At 39.8% G+C, this 20,800-nt stretch overlaps 1 protein-coding gene and 1 long non-coding RNA gene across 13 annotated transcripts in view; one reads left to right on the forward strand and one right to left on the reverse strand.

The window, feature by feature from the left end:
- ryr2a (ryanodine receptor 2a (cardiac)) overlaps positions 1 to 18,292 on the reverse strand; it is a 330,466-nt gene extending 312,174 nt beyond the window's left edge. For all 11 annotated transcript variants that reach the window (XM_086195802.1, XM_086195797.1, XM_086195796.1 and 8 more), the window contains exon 1: positions 18,136 to 18,292. In XM_086195802.1, the coding sequence (XP_086051928.1) occupies positions 18,136 to 18,183 (48 nt within the window). In that variant the 5' untranslated portion in view covers positions 18,184 to 18,292. The remainder of the gene's footprint in view (positions 1 to 18,135) is intronic.
- Positions 14,173 to 20,268, forward strand: LOC147239094 (uncharacterized). Of its 2 annotated transcripts, XR_015111585.1 has the most exons (5): positions 14,208 to 14,249; positions 14,911 to 15,051; positions 17,926 to 17,988; positions 18,796 to 18,875; positions 19,870 to 20,268. It is a non-coding gene; the product is annotated as an uncharacterized LOC147239094 (long non-coding RNA). The 2 variants fall into 2 exon arrangements; XR_015111584.1 differs by lacking the exon at positions 14,911 to 15,051 and having other exon boundaries at positions 14,173 to 14,249.
- The last annotated feature ends 532 nt before the right edge of the window (positions 20,269 to 20,800 follow it).

Here is a 20,800-nt window from a genome sequence, read left to right on the forward strand (position 1 = left end):
TGACAGGGCGACGTCCCTGTCACTGCTCCGCCACCAGGAGACGTTCTAGTGATTAAAGGAGCGAAACGTTGATGAATGGTGGTTCCTAGCTGACGACCCTGCAGCTGACCCATGGGCACTGGAGGAGGTGCGACAGGCAGCAATGCCAAGCAGGTAATACCACCTACCTGCACATCGACTGGTAGTAATGATTACTAGTACTAACTGAAGTACTTGAACTATTAAGCCATTAACGCAAAAGGATGACCCTTATGCATTGCATCAAACTGTGATGCACAGAATTAATTAAATTAAATAAAAACAATGAATAAAGTGTGCATTAAATAGGAGGCAGTGCAATGCAGAACAGGACTCAAATGATATGTTGGGGATATTGTGGACTGGTGGACGCCTCCAATGGGCTCCGTCATGCCAAACAATCCAGCGTGGTTTCTTGTACGCCAGAATGGGGCGGAAGGCTCTCTGCATCAGCTGTGTGCTTTGCAGACAAGTGATACTTTAGACTGCTCGTACTCCGGTGGAAACTAAATTCAGCTTTTCAGTGTATGCATATCACTTTTTTCTGTCAAGACTGCCATCTGGCAGGGCTTCGAAGTTACACTTTCCATTTAAAACTGACGTATTCTTTTCCATGTTAGTCCTACCTTAACGCTCATCTGCTCTCAGGTTTTTTTTTGTTTGTTTGTTTACAAGGAGCAACAGGCCACATCTCGCGTGTGTGATGATTGGTGCGTTCACTTCTGGTTTTCTGCGAACTACGGCATGGTCAAAGGGTCATAAAGCACCGTGCGCGTTAATCACGATAAAAAATTATCTGTGATAAAGGGACATTGGATTAACAAATTAATAATGCGTTAACACTGACACCTATTATATATATCTATATCTATATCTATATAGATACAGATATATAGATATATAGATATAGATAGATAGATATATAGATATAGATATATAGATGAATATCACTGATTTGTTCCAGGGTGGGGCATTTTATCAGCACCCCACTGGTACCAGTTTTCAGCCCAAATGAAGAGATCCAGAATCAAGGCCTTTAATCACCAGCTGCTGGGCTGTGCACCACTGAAAGACACCAGCCCAGGGCCAACAGGTTAAGCCTTGGTAAATAATAGATTCCTATTATAACCCCTAAATTACACAAGTGTGTCTGCTGAGTTCCAACTACACCGCATTCACTGAAGCCAATTCCAGCCGTTAATCATTGATTTGTTATACACTAAAATTTCTATGGCGCGTATCCCAAAATTGACTCAGCACACTGCTATGCAAGTACAATGCTGCAAGTCCATTTTTTATATATGGCAAGTTAATCTGAAGATGGAGCCAGACAGGATATCCCCACATGCATAGCATAGTGAATCTGGTCAATTTCCTAATTAAAACATCATAGGCAAAATTCTGATGGCAAAAAATAGATAGAAAAGGGCTCAATACGTCAACATGCTCTCTTCTGCATGTTATGTTAAAGCTAGCAGGCAAAACCCAGCTGAAATGCTGCTGGAAGAAATTGATGCTGTGAAGATTTGATGCGTCACAGCTGGAACATGATGCAGTGTAAATTCAGCGAGAGTCATTGATTGTAAATTATTTTGATATTTTGCAAAGATGTACTGGTCTTGTCTTCTGGACTAATATAATAGACTCTCCTTAAAAGCTGTAGACCATCTAATCTTCAGTCAATCTCCACCCAGAGAGACAACCGCAGATGCAAAGGTCTGGATTCCATATAAACTTTCTTGAAAGCTCAGAATGACCTGAAACAGCTTCTTTTGTACACAGGAATGCATGTCTGTATAAGTGTGTTTTTTATGGACTTTCCTGCATCACAATACATAATGAAGAGCTAAATAGGAAATTATTTCACCACTAGATGTTTTAGTGGTGGACAATGCACACAAAAAACTGGAACAGGAATCACACCTCCCCTTTCCCCTCCACTTTTCTTTGCTCTCTACCTCTATCTCAGTCCTCCAGTGCAACAAAGGGAACTGCAAGCCTGGAGATTTTCTTCTAGATATTTGTAGTAGTTTTTTTTTTTGTAAAATACAAGTGTGGCCACTATTTTAGTATGTCACATTAGCATCAAGTGTCCTTTTGCCTCTCATGGTTTTTATATTTTGACACAAATTTTGAAAATATTTAAGGAAATTATAAAAAAACAAAACAAAAAAAAACATTAGTGTGACATGTTGGTTTTGCCAGTTTGTTTAAATCATGGTCTACAGTTTGGTGTGTTCATTTTTTTATAGAGGCTTCTTCAAGCGTTGACCCTGGATGGGTAGATTAACTTTTTTAACCATCAGCCTGAGAGGGTTTTTTTTTTAAGCCCTCTTGATGCATTATAGCAATTATGGTTCTCCACCATCTGCAAGGACTGCCTGGTGTATTTATGGGAACTGCAGGATGATAACTTTGGACGCGGACAGGACCTGCTGTGGCCAGTGAACATTGGCTTGTTACAATTATATTTTTGATCTATTGGCAGCATGGTTCAGTGTCAAGTGGGTCAGGTGGCTTGAAAAATATGGTCAGTATACTGGCTGTACTCCTGGACATTAGCATACCTCTCAGACACCTGCAGCATGGGGGAAGTGAGGATCGAAACAGCGACCCTTTGGTTGTTTGACTGCCACTCCACCTCTGAGCTATGCCACCCCCTCCTTTATTCTAATTTGGCTGAATTTTGTATTTAGCCCCTCTTACCTTTAAATAAATTGATCCACCTGAAAGGTGATATACATCAACCCTGAAAAAAGTAGGAAATGTTTAGTCCCTGCTGAATTTCTCACCAATGCACTGTTCTCTTCCTGTTCATCTTTTGAACCCAGTAAAAGGTCATCTATAAGCTCTTTGAACTTTTCAACATTACCCCACATCCTCCAACCCATTGCATGTGTGCACATGCATACACACACACACACACACTAATGGCATAGCATTTAATTCATAGCAGTGCACTGACCACTCAGTTATCTTACATTAACTATGGATCTACCAATCAGTCTCATTGCTTCCTTTAAATTATTCAGCATTTGCATGCGCTCCGAATTGAGCCCATTCAGGAAAACAACAGTCAACAACCACATTCTGGTGATAATGATTGACTGTGTGTGTGTGTGCGTGTTTAATAAAAATAAATAAAGCCAATGCTTATTCATATCTTTATACAGATCTATTTGTTTATACTATCATTTTTTTGGGATTTGAGTTGATGTATTTCCATAGGACTTTGAAATTAATAGATTTAAGTAAACTGTAAAAAATCCCCAAGCAAATTTTGAATCGCTAAACTGTCTATCAAGGTACAAACCACTGTCATCTTATTGCCCCAGTCATAAATATACCCCATTAATAACCAAGGTTTTCAATAAACAGATCTATCAAAATCTGTTTACTCACTGCTTTATAAAGAGGTTTCATATTCAGACAGCTGATATCAAACACTGTCAAAAAAAATACTGTCTCAGCTTTTTTATCCACACACAGAAAAACATGATATATTGTTTAAATGTCAGGCGGCCATAAAATGGCAGAAGGCTGATTTGAGATGAACAGAAAAATAATTCAAAAATGTCTGCCAAAAAAACATGCAACACCTGAAAATTGATTCATCTACAACACATGGAGGACGGAATTTTCCAAATGCAATACTGCCATTATCCCATTAGGCACCTTGAGTGGTTTTTCACAGAACAAAAACAGAGGGGAAAAGTATGCTGAGGTTTCATAGTGTGCTTTATGCTGCCTCTGCTGTTCAGATAGAAATTCCCCACTCTGAAGGGTGTGGCTCAGCTTCTTCACATACACACAGGGTCAGCAGGGAGGCTGCAGTGGAACAAAAAATCAAGTATTATTCAAGAGAACATAAGCTTGATTGTCCTTAATGTAAGTGCAATAAAATTCCAGTGAAAATGCAAACACCAATACTTATATGGTGCAAAAACACGAATAATAATTAAGGATGCACCAATCCATCAGCTGTTGATCGTTATCGGCCAATATTGTGTTGTGCGCTGAAGAGCAAATTGGTCAAGAATAATGATAATTGATAATTATGAATATAATTATCGATTAATAAATAAATTACTAATTAATATTAAATATGAATTATACGGGGCACCACCCTGATGAGTTCAGGGAAACTATAATACGACCAAACTTGTAACAGTTATCAGTCTTAAACAGAGTTTATCTCCTAAACAGTCAATATTCTGTAACATTAACTACCTGGGGACAGCTCTGATGTTGAAGGATGAGATCCGAGCACTGGCTATCGCTTAGACACATGACCACAAGTTCGTACACAAAAGACACTACGACTTCTCTCATATAATAAAAATATATTTATTAACACAGTGTATCAATCAATCAGCAACACGTTGGTACAACTGTTATCTAAACGAAAGACACAAGTGATAATATGTGTGTGTGCGCGTGCGTGTGTAAACGTGTGTGTGAGTGAGTGAAGAAGGGGAGGGGGAGTATGGTTGCCTAGCAACCAGTTAGCGTCGCAGCAGGGCTAAAAGCTAGGCTAGTTAGCTGAGGCTAGCTAGCCGCTAGTTAGCACCGTGGAGGTAGAACTTACCCAATCATTAAGCGGAGCGCTTAGCGAGAGAGATGCAGAGAGAGAGAGAGAGAGAGAGAGAGAGAGAGAGATGCAGAGAGAGAGAGAGAGAGAGAGAAAAAGGAAGGAAGGAAGGAAAGAACAAAGATGAACCCAAAAATGTGTGTGTTACCACACTTGGGCAGTATTAATAACCGGGAACAACTTCTTGAGAGGTCACGGTTATTAATAACTAACATCAATAAATAACGTATAATTCTATGTAATTTCTGCTAATTACAGGACTTCGTCACATAAACAGAGCATTCATAGACATTATACAACACACTAAGCTATTTCTCTGCCCAGAAAATGCCTAGTTAAAGGAATCCTTACTTGACCCGGTGGAGCAGTAAGGGATTCAGTTTCCGTGTTCCGGAGCACGGTTCGGCTCGACTCGGAAGCAGAGCGGCGGCGGGGCAGCCTGCAGAGTCTGCTGGAGTTGCTGGTGGGAAGGATGAAGAAGCTGGGATGGACTTTCTTTCACCTGGGACCAGTTCACGCGGGTTGCGTGGCTCGACGGTGGCTTCTCTGGACGAGTGAACAGGAGGGAGAGAGTTGTCCTTCTGGGGGCTCTGTCGTCGCTGCACTGTACTCGAGGTCCGAGGTGGAGAACCGGAGGGTGGGATCTTCTTGAAGACTTGCAAACCACCCAAGGGAAGACAACCACTGAGAGAAGAGGATCACGAGAGGCGATATCACCGAGAGAGAGGGAGTCTTTTTCGTGCTGAAGTTTTGTATGTGGAGGCCGATGATGTCACTTCCTGTGGGATGATACTGGCTCTCAGCCAATAGCATTTCACAGGTTCTTGGATCTGGTCAGTGACCAGAGTTCTCAGAGGGGGGCCAGTGGCCAGAGTCATAAGCTTTACGATCCTTTGTCTGAGAACATGTGGTCACTTGAATTCAGGCTTTGAAAAGGGGGTGTTAGGCCTCACAGGCCGAAAGCCTTTCTTCAGCTGGACTGATTGTCACATCTCTGAATTAATCTCTTGGTTTGGTTGAGTTGGCACAACAATTGGCAGTAGAGAACAAGATCAGCTACTTTTATGAGAGTCAATCAAATGGTGCAAAGCACATCTCTGTGTTTCAAAAATTGAGCCTCCTATCTGGAACTTTGTCAAGGTGTCTAAACATTAAATTTCTATTTGGAACTTTTTCTATTTTTTCTATTTCTATTTGAGTGTTCAAGGGAAATCCCTAGTGGAGGAAGGAACCAAACATTTGAAGGTTGGTCATGATAAACGAGTTCCATGAACTTGCTTTCAAGTTGCAACACAGTTCAACTCTGTCCTCCAAGCAGCTGCCTTACCCACTGGCAGTAATTTGGATGCAGTGTGTTTTATTTGCTCAGATTGTGTTGAATTTATCCTTTTCCCTCGGTGTATGTGTTGTGTCATGTTTGCATATAATACATGGTTACATTGTGTCCTTTACTGTCTGATTTTGCAATCTGGAATCTGCATATGGTGTTTCATTTTAAAAATACCCTTTGCCATTCCTGTTACCTTAATTTGGACATTGGATAAAAATAGATTTCCAGTATGTTCTTTTAGACTTGTCAAGTCAACTCTGAGATGTGCAAGCTTCAGAATTGTGGCCTAATATTTTGTTGTGTCTACTGGAATTTATTTTTGTTGCCTCAGAATGTATAGAATTTGTTGTAACTTGATGTGCTTCACACTGTTTTTCAAATGTTTATTTTCTGAGATTTTATTCATTCCATTCTTCAGGAAAACTAACTTTGTTGACTTACTGCTCTCAAATATGAACCATGCATAGACAGTTAAGAGAGTGGTGGTGTTGCTAAGAATATAAAAATAAATGATAGTGTGTCAAAAATGCCATGATTAATATAAATCTTCCATTAAACACTGTGGTCAGTGATAGGGAACAATCAAGATTGCTTTCAGTCCCAAAAATCCTAATCAGAGCACCCTTTAAATATACCCTAAGTGCCAATGATGTCAAAAATCTTATTGGGAGGATTTTCTAACCATCTATCATGTACATTAACTTAAGAGTCTACCCCAACACTTACAAACACACAAATTTGGCTGACAGATAGAAGGCAAAGTTTATGAACAGCCTTTTTCTGTTAAACATCAGAGATACCTTGACTTGCAGAATAAAGTAAACATTTGTTTAGATGGCTTGTGACATAGTAAAGTCACTGTAATAACAAATGTGGCTTAGCTAGGGATAGTAAGATGCTGCATGCTGCCATCCTGTTTATACTCTTGATAACCCAAATTAAGGTCTTTTTCTTAATATCCCCAGTGATCATATGTTTTAGCATGAAGTCATGCATGAAGGAAAACAGTTCTGATGCAATTTCAGTTTGATTGAAAAATGTGTATATTTATTTTATTTTGCAATGTGCAATTATTCCGTAATATACCAATAGAATGTCTAAATCTCATTTGTGGCTTGCCCTGCTATTTTTTTCACAAGTAACATAAGTAAATTCAAAGCATATTTCAGTCTACATATACTAACTGTAAACAGATTTGTTGCCAAGTAGCGGAGTGTTCATAGTTGCTCAACTGGTTAGAGCTTCCCATTGGCTGCTGGTTTAAAATCAGTGACATTCAGCAGTAATTGGTACAGCACTGACGCCGACTGACACAAAAAAGTTTAATTAGACCTTTTAGTCTTTAAGGCTAAAACTAAGGAATCACTGCAGATGGAAGAAAACAGCCACTTTTAAATCAACCTATGTTAGCATTCTGTGGCTGACTCATGCTCTGCCTTTTGGCATCTCAGACTCAAGATTTTGAACTCTAACTTGTGGTTGATAAGGCAGGAGTAAAGCCATCTTTGTGCACTCTGTTCTATCGAACAAGCACAAAATTTGAAAGGGTTTGCCAGCAAGCTCCATTATTAAGGACAAGTTTTTCACCCTAACATTTCATGTCTTGCACTGAGGAGAAACATTTGGCTCAAATGTGGCTTAGCTAGCATTACGATTGCTGTTGTAATTTCTGCAAAACTGTCATGAGCAATGACAAGACCAGGATGCAGCAATGGTGCCCTTGAACGGTAGGGAAACCAGTTTTTATGTGGGGAATCTTTTCATAGGGCTGCACAATTGATGAAAATTGATTGCAAATAAGGATGAGCGATTTTGGCGAAAAACTGTCACTGTGTAATAATTTTAAAACATGGAGCATTACATGATACCAGCAAACTATTACTTGCATTATACTGTAATGAAAGGAAGAGAATTTAAGATTAAGTGATTATTGTCTTTGCTAAGGAAATAATAAAGTGTTTAAAAATAAACAGGTAAATCATGGACAAACACAGAATAAAAATAAAACATCAGATTTGTGTTTGTCAATATTCTTACATGCCATCAGGTTTTTCCATTAGCAAATGACAGGGATTCATTTCAACTTCACTTGCATATGGTGTGGATTGAATATATTTGGCTCTTGGATTGTCTTACATTCAGATTTGCAGTTAATACTCGCCACGATCTCAGTGCATAGGACACATAAACATATTGTTCCTTTTACTGCACATACCTACATGTATGTTAGGCTCTGGTCACTTCCTAAATGTGGGCAATCTACACTAAACAACCCCAAAAACCAGAACACTTCCTAAGGAGCTGCTGCAGGTGATCAGCTTAACATGCTGTTTTTTTGTTTGTTTTTTGCCCTGTACTTGTCTCATCGTGGACATTTTCATTAGATTCCACTCCACCTCATTTCTTTTAGCTCAGAGTTCCTTGTTGTTCATACACGTGGCAGAGAATGCCCAGTGGTTTTAAAATAATAAATCACAAATAATATCCTTTTCATCCAAGGGAAGATGGTAAATACTTTTTCTTTCACCCTACTAATCAAGTCTTGGTTGTTGCTCCTCCTAATGCTTTCAACAACAGCTTTTTTAAATGTATCTCGTACTTTCAGCTGTGTTCATAAAAACTTTTTTGCCTCATAGGCAGGTCAGTATGTCCTTACATGGGGAACAGGCCTCCCTTGATGAATTTAGGACACTGCTGCTCTGGCAGAATGAGCACAGCAAGTTTTAGAGTCACAAAAACAAGGTCCAAACTGCAGTGGGAACTCTGAGTCTTCCTTAACCTCATGTCTCTGTACAGCCTAACACTGTGTATAATGTCACAATGCCTTCATGAGCATGAGGTAAAAAAATATCATAAACGAAATGACAGCAGACATTTCTGTACTTAAGCTTGAGATACAGGATTTGATTAACAATTATACAGTTAACCAGGTAGGTCCAGGCAGGTGGTCTGAAAAAATTTGAGGGTGCACAATTTTGGCATCCCACAATTAAAGGAATACAACAACGTTTAAAAAAGTGCTCTGCCCATAGAGCATTCCACTGTGAGAAAAATCAAGCATTCCCTAATCCACTCGTTTACCAAATAATCTCTGCAATTATACCACCAACACTGGTTAGGGATGGGGCTTCTTGGGCATTCCTTTTGGCAAGGGAGGTCAGAGGTCAATTCTTGATGTCCCACAAAACACAAATTGTTGACGCTTCAGCTGTTGGCAATACCAACTAATAACACTCCATGTGGCATTTTGTAAATAAAAATATTTTAGCAACATGTCCGCAGGTAGAAGATGAAGTATAACTGATTTAATGTGACCAAAGACATAAGCAATAAAAATGTGACACTATCAAAGCCTTCACAGTATTGATGCACAAGGAAGCCATTTTGAATTGTGGACTCAGGGTCATCAGCCATCTCAGAATTTCCCAGTAGGAAGTCTAACCTCAGGGGCTGGGGGTGGGGATTTCAATTGGGAAGTCCCCAATTGGGAAGTCGCTAATTCCACCATTCCGTGTCACTGAAATGCACCATCTATGCAACTGTGCTGAGGTACATTATGTACTTCCGATAAGGGCACGAAAAAGTCCAACAACCAGACCATTTGCTCTCAGACTTTTTCTGTCTGGCCCCCTTTTGGAGCAAGAAAAGTTTCCAGGGCCCCCCAAACAACAACAAAATTGTAACGATGGGTTGAGCATAATGTTTTATCAAAAAGAACATCAATATTATAACCATTCTTTTTGCTTTTCTTTGAATAATTTATGTAAATTAAAAACAAATCAAATTTTTGCTTGAACAACACAAATAAACTCAACAACATTGTTCCCTGAGCCAAAACTTTTACTTATAAAAATGTGAAATGTGCAATTATCTTGTTCTAAATTAAACAATTTATTTAGAACAGCAAACAGATTTTTGGTAACAAAGATAAATATCTTAACAGTATCAGTGGCTGCAATGGGCCCATTTTACATTAACATATTTCAAGAACAATAAAGTGCAAACTGTACAACTGAGCAAAAACAAGTACAGGTATACAAAAAAAACAAAGGCACAGGTCACTGAATCAGGGTATTAGTGGCTGCAGTGGGCCTGCTGTCTGTTGCAGATTTTTTTCAAAATAAAAGCTTCTACTGACACTCAATTCAAGCTCCATGTTCAGCTTAGGTCTGTACTCGGTTTTCAGAGAGGCTACAACTGAAAAAAAAATCTCACAGAGGTTGGAAGTGGCAAAGGGAAGCACAACACTCATAGCCCTCTGTCCAATGAGTGGATGTTCTCTCTCCACACCAATCCAAAACTTGCTTAGTGTCGTTGATGCAACGTTTAGTCTCAGGGAGGAGTCTGATGTCATCTCAATTAAAAATTCCCCTTCAAGCAAGGCAGAAATCCGCAGGTGCAGCTGAAATTAAGAGATCTCTCCCCCAGTCATACTGAGCACTGTTGTTTCGGAATTATTTTTTAAAGACCATTTTGATTAGTGCATGCAATCCTTTTTTTCTGCCATGGTCTCCATGATATTGAAGAGCTTGTCAGCGGTTGCCGTCTTTGCGACATACTTGTAAAACAGTAAATCTTTACTGCGCAACTCCAATGTAACATAGCAAATGTGAGCAATACGTAGACAGTCTTTATTGCCATCATTGGCCTCATCCACTTGCAAGGCGAAAAGGTCGCATGTCGCATATATGCCTTGCAACAGTGTCATTAGACAAGGGGACAGATTAAAATTTAGCTGCACTTTTTTCATTGATCATAATTGACACCATATCCAGAGCAGTGGGTAGAATGAGTTCCTCTGCAATCGTGTGTGGTTTCCTGCTCCATGCAATTCTGTATACAACCGGTCACAGGATAGTGATTGTCTCACCAGGCCAAGAATTTTGCAGTCTGCATACACAATCTGTAGTAGAGGCTAAATAAACACACATACAGAGCTGCTGCCATGTTGTCTGCTTTTTGCTGAGACATCAGCACTCGCCATTACCCATGTATTGATCTACATTTTAAGTGCACTTATGAAGGAGTGCTGGAGTATTCCAGGTGGGGGCCAGTGGAAAGCTATGTAGATGTCAATGTAATAACAGTAATAACAACCCCTATTACAAACTCTGCATTCAAGACATAAAACTCTCATTCAGTTTTTAGTGAGGTAGTGTCACGTCTGTGCCCTCCAAAAATAAAAATGCCATTTCTTTAATTTATGACCATGAATATTTGCTAGTAACATAGAAAACAATTGAAAAAATAAATAATTATACTAAAATACTTATCAGAATGTATCAAATATGAAAATGTTTAGGTAATGACAGCTAAAATAGTGTGTGCCACAATAAGGTTTTTGCTGAAAGATAGAGTGTCTGTGTGTGTCAGACACCCTTTCAGCTGGTATATAACAACTAACTACATCAACAATTTTTAAAATAAGTATATCCCTGTTGAACATGTGGTCTTTCTCTTCATAAAACTTTTATTGCACTCATAGTAAGGAGAACTAAATTGTGGTGGGCTCATGCAGCATGCTCCCTTCTTCATTTTGAGGGTCACCATCTGTGGTTAAAATCATTCAAGCCAGATTCACAGTAGGTAAATAACTTAAGGGAATAGACAATACCTTGTCCGAGTTGGGATTTGGTATCTATATGGATAAAATGAAAAAAATAAAAAGACCCATCATCCATTCATCCATCCATCCATTTTCTATACCGTTTATCTGTTAAGGGTGGTGGGGGGGGGAGCCTATCCCAGCTGAGAGACAGGGTTCACCCTGGATGGGTTGGCAGTCCATCACAGGGCCATCAGGGGCAATTAGGGGTTCCGTATCTTGCTCAAGGATACTTCGACATTGTCACTGGGGGAAGTGAGGATCGATCAATAGCTTAGTAGCCTCAAATCAACAAAAAATATTTCAAAATTTTATTTTTATTTTATCTTTTTGGAGGGGGGGGTGCCCTAGCACCCTCTATGTACCAGTCGCAGCTGGAAACATCTCCCATTCAGTAATGGGCAAACTGTTTCCAATGAGAGCAAGATGGCAGGTCATTGTTTTTTACCATATAAAAAAATTGAAAACAATTCTTAATACTTGATGAAGGTCTTCAGGCGATATTAAAAGATACAATTTTTTGCAGGCTAATATCAGCCAAGATATTAACCATACAAACATTATGTGGGAACTCTAACTTGAAAATCCCAGAGCCCAAACACAGAGAATAAAATTTTAAGTGAAACAGGTGATATCTTGTGTCAAACAGTCAAATTAAAAATGAGAAATATTTGCATGTCCATATAGTGTGGAATTTTACAAAGAGGAGGAGTAAGGATTTTAATGTGGTCATTAGGATTTCATTTTCTGCAGAAACAATGAATCATCCATCAGGCACAAATATCCAAAGGAAAACACTCATTTCCAGACTAAAAGTGGTTACCTTGCCTGAAGGCCACCTTCACCAACATCCTAAATAATTAAATCAATTATGAAAAACTGACCTTCAGGCAAGAGCTAATGTACTTTTCCATGTAGGAAAAAAAATGTAATGACTTGGGTTATTATCATGGCAATCATCTCATAATTTGACTGATCACTTCACAATGTCCAAATTAGTTTTGTCTGGAAGCAAACGATTCAACCAGTTACAATCAGTGATGCTTCCCAGCACAATCAGTGATGCTTCCTAGCTAGTGGAGTATTAAATCTCAGCTTTCTGATCAGGATATGTGAGGCAAGATAAAATTAAGAAAAATGTTAACAGTTTTATCTTCAGTTTGTCTTCTAAAACCCTCTGTGCAGCACTGGTTTGCTCTGTCTTACTCTGACACAACACTGACTTTCACATTTGTCTCTGTCAGTATTTGACTGTGCTGAAGATGCAGTGCACCTTTAAATGTTACTTTCCCCTAATGAATATTAAATAAAGCAGAGTACTCTGGAGCCCTAGGTTCAGAGCCTGTGAAGTGGCACTTACATCATTACTGTCCTGCTTCATTACAGTGTTGAGATGTTCAGACTCTAATACATGGACCATTTTTCACTGAATTACTATCAGAGCAACTTATTTATTACAAGACACAATATGACAAATGCTGGAGAACATGCGTTGCATTACACAGTTTGTGGGCACATCTTTAGAATCTTGTGCACTTACAAGTATTATTACAATATCTGAGAAAAGAAACCAGTAGGTGTGGGGCAATATGACGGTATAACTGTATACCAAGGTTTTCAAAAAAATTGGTATCACTCCCAATGCTCTCAACTACAGAGATGCTCCTTTTCTGTTAAATAGATTTTTTTGTAGTTCACATCAGGCACCACTAGAGGACAGGCACATGTTTTGAGATCTACTGGTGTGACAGGAATGCAGCTCAGTGGAGAAAGATGGTGAGTGGTGTAAGTGGCTCTGCAGGTTCAGCGACTAGAGCACTCTTGAAGGAAAAAAAAAAGTGACTGTCATTGTCTGGGATTTTTTGCTTTCGTCCATATGATAATGATGAGCCAGAAATGTGCTTTATTTGCCTTAAAAAGGTTGTAGTTCAGGCAGCACTGTCCCCTCACGGGAAGAAGGTTCCGGGTTTGAGCCCCAGGCTCGAGTGTGGTATTTGCATGTTTTCCCTTTGCAGTAGAAAATAGATGGATGGAGGTGGTGGTGGTGGTGGTGGTGGTGGTTCAAGATGGAGAAGCCGACTGCCATGTTCTGGCTGCAATACTGTTACTTCCATCCTCCATCCATGCAGCAGAAATTCCCTCCGACAGCATGTGATGTGTTATGTTTTGCCTGTAGAGTTTTAGAAATGTTCTTATACTCTGTTGATGCTGTTAATGTCCCTAAGCTTATGTATTTCTATCAAGATATTGTAACATGCATAACTGCATTTTTATTTTCTCCATCTCTTCTTTGCTTATCAGCTGTCTGCACAAGGTATTTTATTTTGAAAATAGATCGGATCCACTATGCCGTTCATCTGACAGCTTCCTGTTTGGTGCAATCTGCTGTGTGCAAGTGATAAGTAACTTGTCAAAAACACTCACCCTGTGCAAATACTGTATACCCAGATATGTTAGGAGGGTATGACTATATGAACAGATGGATACCATCCAAGCCTAAAATTAATCAAGGTTTAAATTATAGGTGTCAGTAGTTAACCCAACGTTCCTTTACCGCAGATAATTTTATCGTGATTAACACGCACGGTGATTTTTGACCCTTTGGCCATGCCGTAGTTTGCGGAAAACCAGAAGTGAATGCACCACTCGTCAGTCGGTTGCAGCTTGTAAACAAACAAAAAACCTGAGAGCAGATGAGCATTAAGGTAGGACTAACATGGAAAAGAATACATCAGTTTTAAATGGAAAGTTCAACTTCAAAACTCTGCCAGATGGCAGTCTCGACAGGAAAATAGTGATATGAATACACTGAAAAGCTGAATTAAGTATCACTTGTCCGCGAAACATACAGCTGATGCAGAGAGCCCTCCGCTCCCTTCTGGCGCAAACCAAACCACACTGGATTGTTTGGCATGACGGAGTCCATTGGAGGCGTCCACCACCCGCAATATCCCCACCATATCATTTGAGTCCTGTTCTGCATTGCACTGCCTCCTGTTTAATGCACACTTTATTCATTGTTTTTATTTAATTTAATTAATTCTGTGCATCACAGTTTGATGCAATGCATACAGGTCCTCCTTTTGTGTTAATGGCTTATTAATAGTTCAAGTACTTCAGTCAGTACTAGTAATCATTACTATTATATTTGTTGGGCTTGAGTTTATTTATTTATTTATTTTACCCTGTGCATTTTTTGTTTTGGGGCGGTATGGTGGTGCAGTGGTTAGCACTGTTGCCTCACAGCAAGAAGGTTCCAGGTCGCCTCACAGCAAGAAGGTTCCAGGTCCGAGTCCCGGCTCGGGCACGGGGTCTTTCTGTGTGGAGTATCCATGTTCTCCCTGTTCCTGTGTGGGTTCTCTCCAGGTACTCCAGCTTCCTCCCACAGTCCAAAGACATGCAAATGGCGACGAGGCTGATTGATACTCTAGATTGACCGTAGGCGTGGCTGTGAGAGCCAATGGTTGTCTATCTAGATGTGTTGGCCCTGCGATGGACTGGGTTAGGGTATGTCCCGGGTGAACCCCGCCTCTCACCCGTAGCTGCTGGGATAAGCTCCACCCCCCCCCCCCCCGCGACCCTTAACAGGATAAGAGGGAGAAAATGGATGGATGGATGGATGGATCTTTTGTTTTGTTTGTACTAGATTGCTTCAACACTGAAGGTGCTGCATTTGCAGAAAGCAACTATTTGCCTTCTCCCATGTTGATATGGTTAATTAAACAAATGAAAAATATCAGTTTAAGGTAGATTTAGAGCAGATAAAAAAATATGTGATGAATCGTGAGTTAACTATGGACAACCATGCCATTAATTGGCTTAATTTTTTTAATCGACTGACAGGTCTAGTTTAAATATTACTGGCCCATGTACTTGAATTGGATTTGACTGACCAATGGATCCATGCAAAGATTCAGTCAGAAAGATATGTTGCCTCCAGCCTAAAATCCAGTTACAGTACATCGTAAGTCGACCACTTTTTACCAGAGGATGAAGCCAGCAAATGGCTATATTTAGCTGCAGTGGCCATGCTGGGGGTAGTATATGCCGCAGACTGGCAGAATTTAAGCTAAAATTTAAACTAAAGACTCTCAAAGTAAGAACTGTTTTAAATGTCTGTAATGAAGCCTCCTCAAACTTGAAAAACATAGGAGATCAAGGCCTGGATTTATAACATTTCAAGAACAAAATGCTAGGGCCAAACTGATATCTTGGTCAGTAAATATATCAGTTGTTATAGGCTTATCACAATATATTATACCAGCTTATATTGTTTCTGATATGTGCTGACATTAAAAAAACCTTAAAACACAAAATTTAGAAAACATGCTTATGGTGATTTAAAAATGGTACAGTGTAACCAACAGAGTGCGCAAACACCTCTGCCTTGTTTACTTTACAATTTTGTTTTGGTCATAAATCGTCATGTACATGTACGCTAACACTAACCCATGTACAATGTTAAATATTTTTTTAATAAAGTAATTTAGTAAAGAAATTAGCCTTCCATCTTTATATAGTCATCGGTACAAAAGTGGCATAAAATAAATCCAGCACAAAAAAACTTACTATATGAGCTGCACATATCAGTAGCAGTGGGTTTTTTTCCTGCTCTAAAACTGGTATTGAGCTAAAACATCGCCTGTTGTTAGGGTCCCACAAATTCCAAGAACAAAACTTGATTTTTGGCTTACTTTCATTGTGTTACACAAATACTGACAGAATTTTTTGGGCTTAGTGTGAGAAGATTTTGGATTACTCCATTTAAGTTTAATGCCATCTTCCCCTTTGTTTCTAGTCATATTGTGAGTGTAAGCGCCCTTGGTTCAGTGTATCTAGCTGTTTGTTTAAGATCATGCGAAAGATTGAATGTATAGAGCAAATGGAATAGAATAGCTAGAATATGCTAATTGTTCTCTTAATTGGCATGTGGGGTAGTTCACGAGGTACAAGAGGGTAGACAGGTAGACCTTCACAGACCACACTCGGGATCACTGCTGTAATGCTTTAGACTGCAACAAATAACTAATGCCAGGTCTGTGCTTTAACATAAATCCTAAATGCCAGTAGGCATATCTGCTCGTGAAATTCACTTTGATCACAGATCATTCATTCAGAGTATCAGTCCTTTGGTGTACAAGTCATTATAGTACACACATGCTGAATATCAGTCAAGGTATTCCAATAAAATTCAATTTACTTGCAAATCATTTTCTTGTGATACTATGTTATATGTCACTCCAAACCTCAAAGATATTCATCAGCAAACTAGAAATTAATAATATCTTTTTTTTGGGGGGGGGGGGTGATTTCTGCCAATTAAAGATCAATGATTCTCATTGATAATAATTAATGTTTCATATAATCAACTAATTTTTTTTGCTGTTTCTTTTTTCCACATTGTATTCTGCTGTAATTATTTTAGCAAAACAATACACAACAACAGATGCTATTCCATGCTGATTATGATCACATGTAAAATTACCCAAAAAGCACACATCTCTTTTATAACATTTGTTGATCAGCTACTACTTACTAATCATGGCATTATTGAGAGACGTATATTTAGATACATTTTTTAAAAAATGTTTCAGATGAAAATGGAAGACTTTCTGATGTTTATCAGGTTCCTGATTAAACCACCCCAGACTGCAGAGTAAACAAAATTGCAGAGGTTACATACTGTGTAGTTTCTAACACATCAGATCTAAAACTCCAGTTTTCCATTTTTTGTACATTAAAAAAAAGTCTCTAAAAAATTCTTGTTCAATAATTTCATTATTTCAAGAACCCTACTCATGAGATCTCATAAACATTGCAGTAATTCTCCTTGACACTCTAGTTTTCAAAACCAAAGAAAACTGCATTGCAACAATGGAAGTGTCTCCGTCCTAACAGGCTGTTGTTAGACTTAATGGTAAAGACTATGATTAACTTCAAAACATATTACTTTACATATCAAGATATTAGTATGCAAGTATCTACCATCAACCCCCCAAAAAATCCTGCTTGCCCCCCCCCCCTAAAAAAAATCAACAGCTCCTTCAAGAACAGCTATAAGATATCAAACACATGAAGCGATGGAGAGGTGTTGCTCGAGTAACGTTACAGAAGCTAAACGAAGAGAAGCAGATGCAGCAGGGTTCATGCTGCCTGCCTGCCCGCCTGCCTGCCTGCACTGCACTGCACTGCACTGCGCCCCCCGCATTTACGAAACATACAACATTGTGAGACCTGCTCAACTCCTCCTTATATGAAATAATGATAATAATAAGAATAATATTGATAAAAGAGCAACACTAGCTAAAACAAACACTTTTCTTCATATCTCATCGTCTCCCTTCTTCCTCTCTGTCTTTCACGCCTCTCCCATCCCTGCAGTGCTCTGTCAGCATGCAGACTCGGTGACCAATGACGAGAAGCAAGAAGAGCTGTCTTAATGCGGTAAACTCCCTGCCCACGACTCACACACACACACACACACACACACACACACACACACACACACACACACACACACACACAGCCTAACATATATTCGCAGTAACAGACGGTACAGCGCTAGTATTCGGTTTCAAAGGAATTACTTACAGTACGCAGGAACTGGATTTCATCCTCGCCTTCTCCTCCTTCGGCCATGGTTAGCTTTCACACGATGATGCTCGTGCCTTCCCTGTATGTAGAGTACAGGGCTGTGCGCGTGGGTGCTTCAACCAGCGCTAACGCGCAGTGTCACTCAGTTCTCATTGGCGCGCTCACCGAAGGAGGAGCTGCACAGGTGTGACAGAATGCGTGTGCGCGCGAGTAGTTTGTTGGACGGTTTGCGCCCTCTGTCGGTAGGCCCAAAAGGGAATATTATTCCTGTCAATCTTAATTACACCAATTAATTCTTTTGAAATTATCACGTCACTAATAATTTAATGATAATTTCATAGCCCTATATTATTCTCTATCATCTCACATGTACCGTATTATGTGTAGAACACCTCTTGATATTGTTTGTTAGAAAGTCCCCCTTTATGTAACGCCCAAAGTAAACTTTTGATTATAATTAAAAGGCCATTGCAAGGTGTGTTGCTTTGATTTTGTTGGCAAAACATGTTGGCTTTATAATTTAGATTTAGATATAACATTTATGTAGGGGTTTGGGCATCACAGTGGTGCAGTGTTGACCACTGTTGCTGTAAAACAAGAAGATTCAGTGTTCGCGTCCTGGCTCGAGTATGGGATCTTTCTGTGTGGACTTTGCAGGTTCTGCCTGTGCCTGCATGGGTTCTCTCCAGATACTCCGGCTTCCTAACTCAGTTGAAAGACATGCAAGAGGGGACTAGGTTTGTCTTTTTTTTTTTAAGTCCCTCACAATTTTTCTAAAATTGGAAAACATTAATTACTTACACATTTTTCAATTGACACCAAATTGAACCTGCATCTTCAGACAGTCCTTCACAATCAATTTCAGCTGGATTTCTGATTTATCAAAAATCTATCCTGTGAAGTGTATAAAGTGTGTAAACAGTAATGTAAACTTATACCACAAACCTGAAAGAAAATGTCCACTGTTATTGAAATAAAATTAAACATCTTCTTTTCATTGCAGTGTATGTATTGTGGAATATCTGACATTTTTAAGAATTCTGTCCATCTGGAAAATGTTGCAGCCAATTGAAAATAGAGCATCTTTAAATATAAATCTGTCATTTTTAGAGCCATCTCAAATACAGTACAGGTTTCTTCATAAGATGACTCCTCTTAAGACGACTACTCTCCAGCTGGTCCAAAATGATGCTTCCCGCGCGTTGACGAGAACTAGTAGAAGAGACCATGTCTCTCCTGTGCTGGCTTCTCTGCATTGGCTCCTTGTCAAATTTCGAATAGAATTCAAAATTCTCCTTCTAACATACAAAGTCCTCAACAGTCAGGCTCCTTCATACCTGACAGAGTTCCTAGTTCCCTATTATCCAGCTAGAACCCTTCGCTCCCAGGATGCAGGGTTACTTGTGTTTCCTAGAGTTTGTAAAAGTAGAACGGGAGCCAGAGCCTTCAGCTATCAGGCTCCCCTCCTGTGGAACCATCTCCCAGTTTTGGTCCGGGATGCAGACACCCTCTCGACCTTAAAGAGCAGACGAAAGACCTTCCTTTTTGATCAGGCTTATAGTTAGGGCTGCTTAGGCGAGCCCTTAGATATGCTGCTATAGGCTTAGGCTGCTGGGGGATCTCCCATGGTGCACTGGGCTTCTCTCTCCTCCTCTTTTCCCTCTCTGTCCTCCTATATGTGTCATAGATAAATCATACTCATATGTATTACTAACTCGTCTTCTTCTCCAGAGCCTTCGGGCTCCCCTCATCCCAGATCCTGGGTGCTGCTGGAGGAGGCTGCAGACCTGAAGAGGCTCAAGCTGCCACCCGTAGCTCCACCTGCTCACATCCCGGTCTGTCCATCAGTCTCTTCCCTTTCTCTCTCTCTTTATCACTGTCCCACTCTTTCCTTCTGCATATCTGTCTTCCTCCATTATCTGTCTTTGTCTCTGCCCCGCTCTTCTGCTCTCTTTCCCCCCAACCAGTCAAAGCAGAAGGTTGTCCCCATTTAGCCTGGATCTGCTCGACGTTCCTGCCTGTTAAAAGGAGGGTTTTCGTCGCCGCTGTTGCAGGATGTGCTTGCTGATGGGGAAATGTTGGGTGTAAATTCATTGAAGGAGTGTGGTACTAGACCTGCTCTACCTGTGAAGTGTCATGAGGTAACTTTTGTTGTCATTTGGCACGATATAAATAAAATTGACTTGACTTGACTCTTGCTACTTATTATTGGTCTGCATGCTGACAGAGCACTGCAGGAATGGGAGAGGTGTGAAAGCCAGAGAAGACTGAAAACAGAGCATCTTCAACTATAAATTTGTCATATATGGAGAAATCTCAAATAAAGTACAGGCATGTATTTGCTGTCAAGATGAAGTACACAAATTCTCTTAGCATTTACTTTCAACTTTCTTGAAATTTTGAAGTCTGTGAAATGCCACAAAATAGAAAGTCCAACTACTCTATCCAAAATCCTTCAATTCTTCAACATTCATTCAGTTCCTCACAGTTTTTCTCCATCTACATTTGCTTAAATAAATGAAGTTCTCCCAGTCCATCTCACATACGGGTGGCATTTAACTCAGCAGATACAGCAGCTGTCTGGAAATCAGAGGCTTCGTCAAATCTTAGCTGTACCAAGCCGACCAATGCTTGGTTAATGCAAAGAAGGAATTTACTCTCT

This window comes from Aulostomus chinensis, chromosome 23 (genome assembly GCF_037954235.1).
Source record: "Aulostomus chinensis isolate RoL2024-O1b breed Wild chromosome 23, RoL_Achi_v1.0, whole genome shotgun sequence".
Lineage (NCBI taxonomy): Eukaryota > Metazoa > Chordata > Actinopteri > Syngnathiformes > Aulostomidae > Aulostomus > Aulostomus chinensis.